At 40.9% G+C, this 5,200-nt stretch overlaps 1 protein-coding gene across 2 annotated transcripts; it reads right to left on the bottom strand.

Annotated features, from left to right (window-relative positions):
• Nucleotides 1-3,725: 3,725 nt before the first annotated feature.
• LOC142425741 (olfactory receptor 11H12-like) lies at nt 3,726-4,854 on the bottom strand. Of its 2 annotated transcripts, XM_075531073.1 has the most exons (2): nt 3,910-4,833; nt 3,726-3,731 (listed from the first exon to the last, which is right to left on the bottom strand). In XM_075531073.1, the coding sequence occupies exons 1-2, from the start codon at nt 4,831-4,833 to the stop codon at nt 3,726-3,728; spliced, it is 930 nt and encodes a 309-aa protein (XP_075387188.1). The 2 variants fall into 2 exon arrangements, with proteins under 2 accessions (XP_075387188.1, XP_075387189.1); XM_075531074.1 differs by lacking the exon at nt 3,726-3,731 and having other exon boundaries at nt 3,886-4,854.
• Nucleotides 4,855-5,200: the final 346 nt, after the last annotated feature.

The raw sequence follows: 5,200 nt of genomic DNA, 5'->3' as shown, positions 1-5,200 counted from the left end.
TCTTCATCGGTACTACCTCGCACCCTGACTGACACATCTCCTCTCCTAAACCCCTCTCTGAGGGGATCTCCAGTGGCCGACACTTGAGCCTTGGGTCTCCACTCTGCTCATCCCCCTTCATTCAATATGGTGTGTGTGTATATATATATATACACACACATATATATATATATATATATATATATTTTTTTTTTTTTTGCATGATTCCTTATACCTGGTCCCTTTAGCACCTCGTGATCGCACTGGCTGGTGTGCTTCTTCCATGTGGGCTTTTTTGCTTCTGAGCTAGATGGCCGCTTGTTCACCTTCAAGCCTTTATGACCCCAGACACTATCTCTTTTGATAGCCACGCACCATCAGCTTTCTTTGCCACATTTCCTTATGCACCCATTTGTCTTCAGCGATCCTATCATGGAGGTGTGCAACCAATGATATGATTTTTTGTTCTTTGATGCCTGATAACTGATCCCTTCGGGACACTCGATCACACAGGCTGGTGTGTTCTTCCATGTGGGCTTTGTTGCTTCTGAGCTAGATGGCCACTTGTTTATCTTCAAGCCTTTAAGACCCCAGTCACTATCTCTTTTGATAGCTGGGAACCATCAGCTTTCTTCACCACATTTACTTGTTCACCAGCTTTGGCTTCAGCAGTGGTGTTGGGAGAGTGAGCATCATAGAGTGCCAGTTTAATAAAAGAAAGTATTCATGCATTGAGGGACTGCTTGAGTAGAGGCCCAAGGTCCTTCCGCCACCTTAATACTAAACCTATAAATGTAGACAGATCTACTTCCCCCTCCTCATATATAAGTTTGCATGTACATGTCTTTGTCTAGACCTCCATAAATGCCCCTTGACTCCCAGCTCCTTCCTCCATCTCCCTTGACATTCCTCCTGCCCCACTACCATGCTCCGGCCCCACCTGGGCTACAGCAATACAACTCTTCTCTAAGCAACCTTATGCTTGATCATTCACCACCAGGCCTGCCACTCCCCCCTCACTACCATTTTGGGCCCCATGTTGTTCCCTTGTCCCTGTGTTTGTTAACACCACTTCCTTACCCCCCTACCCCTACCACCCCAAGTCCCCCTGGAACTGTCTGTCCCATTGTTTTTCCTCCAGATAATTCAACCAACCTGTCCTATTCAGACAGACCTGTGGAGACACTAACATGCACGAAAACAAGACAGAGGAAAACAAAGCAACAGTATACAACCAGACAACAAAACAACAAAAACAAACCACTGACAAAGAACAAAACAAAACACATCAAGAAAGAAAAGCTTGTAGTTAGTTCAAGGATCGTTTGCTGGCCCTTAGGAGCGTTTTCCAGTCCAGTCTGTTGGGGCATCACGCCCTGGCCCCAAAGCCCACTTTCAGCATTCCCTGGGGACCTTGCCACTCCATTCCTTTACTGTTCCACTGCACTCCAGGAAGAGAGAGTGGAACACAGCCTGGCACACCACGCCGTGAGGATGATGTTCCTGAGTAGAGCAGCCAGTCCACAGAGAGAACAACATGGCTGGCCCTACTATGAGACATGATGCCCCTTAGTGACTAAGGGCGATACAGGGTACAGCACCGGAGACACAGTGTGGGAACTGCACCTGACCTGATCCCACCACACTGAGGTAAAATGATTTTTAAAAGAGTGATCATTTCAAACTAATGAATCTCCCACAATCAACTTTATGAAGCTCTGTGTCTGATAGGAAGGCTATTTACACCCCAGGACAAGGTTCAGAGGGGAGTCATCAAGGCTTATTCCTCTGGGGACCCTACACGTGGATTCTGCACTTCCACAGTCACCCATACTTTTCTACACACTGGGTGTTCACAGTTTGAACTCTCCCTTTAGATTTGGATTTTACTATGAACACTCCTTGGCGCATCCTGGCTGTGTGCATCTTCCACAGGGACCCATTTGGATAGCTCACTTAGATGGCTACTTGTTTCAAGACAACCCTTTAAGACCTAAGACAATATCCTTTCTGATAGCCAGGTTCAATCTGATTTCTTTACCACACTCGTTATAGCACTTACATGTTCAGTGAGTTCTTCCTGAGGGTGAGTATTGAATAGGACCATGTCATGAGAACTAATATATTATTCTTAGGTAAGGGCTGAGAGATTATTGACTACACATTCTTGAGCTCTACTGACCTGACCTCATGTTGGGAGGGGGTCAGAGGGCTAGGAAACCTTCTCAATAGACGTAAGTGACAGACTCCTGCTGAACTCTGATAAGTAAGATAGACCCAAAGACTTGACAATATTTCACCTGGTTGTCCATGACCAAATTTGTAAATACATTTCTGCCATTTGAATGAATACGCCATTTCTTTCCCAGGATATTGTCATTAGCCAAAAATGGTCAAAGGAAAATTATTATATGCATATTATAACAATTGCATGTAGACCTTTCAGAGTTTGGATTAGATGAGAAGCACTAACTTAGATATCTAAAATACCGTCGCGGAAATTCTTCATGAAGCCTATATAAATTCATTTTTAATATAAAACAAGGGGAAACAGCTTTAGTAGCCAGCAAAAGGATTGTTGGTAGATGGCAGGAGGACGTGGGAGTGTTTAGTAATCTCTGAATATGAGTATTGATTCTATAAGTGGTCACATTTGTCTAGTAGTGAAAGATCTATTTTTTTCCTAAACCTCCTCCTCAAAATTCTGTTTCTTAATATGCTTCACAAACTACCTCAAGCTACTTGCAAGAAAAACTGTCCTTGTAAGAAAACTGTCCCTGAATTTCTATCTAAACACATCGAAATTTACAATTTGATATCATTTTATAATGATAATATAAAGCTTCTCATACAAGAAAATGAGGTTAAATCAAATCAAGTGAAAAAAATAGTAAAAAGGTTGTGTTAGAGAGATGGAATTCTGGATGCTCTTTTAATAAGACTCTGAGTGTAATAATAATATGATACAGCAACAAACAATAATGAGAAAATCTGCTTTAATTCAGCAACACAGTTAATGCTACTAATTTGGGTTCAAGTGAGCCATTTTTCTCTCCATCTCTTAGGAAAAGATATTTTATTTAGGTGAAAAAGGATATAACTTAATCTTCTATTTTGAAATACTTTTATAGGTGCTATATACATAGAATAAAAATGTACATTTTAGGAGACTACAGTGATGTTATATGGCAAGAAAATGACATATAGGTGCATGTTATTGAGGTAGAATACTATGTCATAGAAATCCTAGGTAAAATTTTTTTGAAGGGTTTACTTATAAGCAATGATGAAATATAAGAACAACAGTAAGATAAGAGAAAGGCGTTGCTTCTTTTATTTCAAATCAACAAAACACACAAAACTTATACTTTTACAGGCCTTTTTGCTTTATAAATTTCAGTTATCAAATAGAAGTAGGAATTTTTATCACACATAAGCCATATGAAAAGTATCACATCAAAAAAGCACCAAAGCACCAAACTGTTCCTCAGCATATATAGAGCTGAAGTGTCAAACAGGGACACAATAGTTCCATTGACCTGCACAATCTAGTATATCATTGTAAATGATTCCATGAATTCCGCCAAATCTACGGCCATCGAGTATACTTCAATCCATAAAGATGCATTAAGACAGGGAAGAATAGCCACCCTGGATTTCCAGGAATGAAAATAATTACGGAGGAGAATGCTTCCTGTTTCTCCTATGGACCCACTGGTGGAACTAAGCTGCCAAACACCAAACAATTAGGGCTCCTAATGACCTCAAAGATGGGGAAGTAATAACATAGAAAATCAATATTAATAGATAAAAATATCATTATTTCAAACTTTGGAGAATTAGGCAATTCTGATTATTTTTTTAAGACAGTACTCACCTACTCATAGAGGAATCATATAGTCTCTCCTAACTAATGCTAGAAAGCCCCACAACTTTCCTCAAAGCTGCTTTCATGTCCTTATTCCGGAGGCTGTAGATGAGAGGGTTGAAGAGAGGGGTCACCATAGCATAGAACAGTGTTGCAACTTTCTGCATCCCAGCAGAATGTCCGAGTCCTGGGCTCACATACATGACCATCAGGGAGCCATAGAACAGTGATACCACGGCCAAATGAGATCCACATGTTGAGAAGGCTTTACGTCTTCCAGTGGCTGAGGGTACACGTAACACAGCTACTACAACAAGCGTATAGGATCCAAAGATGAAGAAGAAGTTACCAAAGATAATTAATGAGCTGAGAGTATAGCAAAGCAATTGGATCCTTGGTGCAGAGGTACATGCTAATGCAAACAGTGGTCCTGGATCACACACAACATGGTCAATAATATTTGGGCCACAAAAGGGCATCTGAGACATGAGAACAACAGGGGTCAGGAACCACAGAAACCCACAAACCCAGCATACACTGACTAGTTTAGCACAGAGATACCCAGTCATGATATTGGGGTAGTGCAAGGGACGACAGATAGCAAGGTACCGATCAAAAGCCATGACAGACAAAAGGAAGCTTTCAGATATGCCCAAAGAGAAAAAGAAATAGAATTGGAGGAAGCAACCTAAAAAAGAGATCGTTTTTGTCTCTGAGAGAAAGTTGATCAACATCTTGGGGACTGTCGAAGAGATATACCAGATCTGTAGGAAGGAGAAATTCCCCAGGAATATGTACATGGGCGTGTGAAGTCTCTGGTCACACCACACTGCACAGAGAATAGCACCGTTTCCTGTTATGGTCATAACGTAGGTTGTGGTAAAGAGTGAGAACATGAGGCTCTGGATCTGCCACTCAAAGGAGAAACCTAGGAGTACAAATTCACTCACGGAAGCAAAATTGGAATCCTGCTTGGAGACATTCATTTGATCAGTACTCTGAAAATGTAAGAGAAACTTTATTATCAATATGGCTCTTTTAAGATGTGTTCATTTTTTTAAGAATCAAGAGAAGGAGGACCAAGGGCATGTCATTTGTAGAAAAGGACCATCTGTAACATACATAATTTAGTCCACTCTTTCTTGACCACATACCCTGTTTCTGGACAGAAACCACCTTTTCCTCACTTCTGAGCCCCTCTCTTGCTATATGGCCATGGAAGAAAGAAGCAAAATTAAACACATTTTGTAAGCATGATGATTTGAGTAAGGGATGATGTATGATAATTTCTGGTTAGAACTGGGCATAAATTACCTCTTAATAAATGGATTAGCTTTTTTACCTAGAGCCATC

This window comes from Tenrec ecaudatus, chromosome 14 (genome assembly GCF_050624435.1).
Source record: "Tenrec ecaudatus isolate mTenEca1 chromosome 14, mTenEca1.hap1, whole genome shotgun sequence".
Classification (NCBI taxonomy): Eukaryota; Metazoa; Chordata; class Mammalia; order Afrosoricida; family Tenrecidae; genus Tenrec; species Tenrec ecaudatus.
Note: the sequence above shows the minus strand (reverse complement) of the source record. Positions and strands in the feature narration are given on the sequence as shown.

What these genes read in the sequence shown, in the direction of transcription:
- LOC142425741 (XM_075531074.1), bottom strand. Translation starts at nt 4,833, where the DNA reads ATGAATGTCTCCAAGCAGGATTCCAATTTTGCTTCCGTGAGTGAATTT.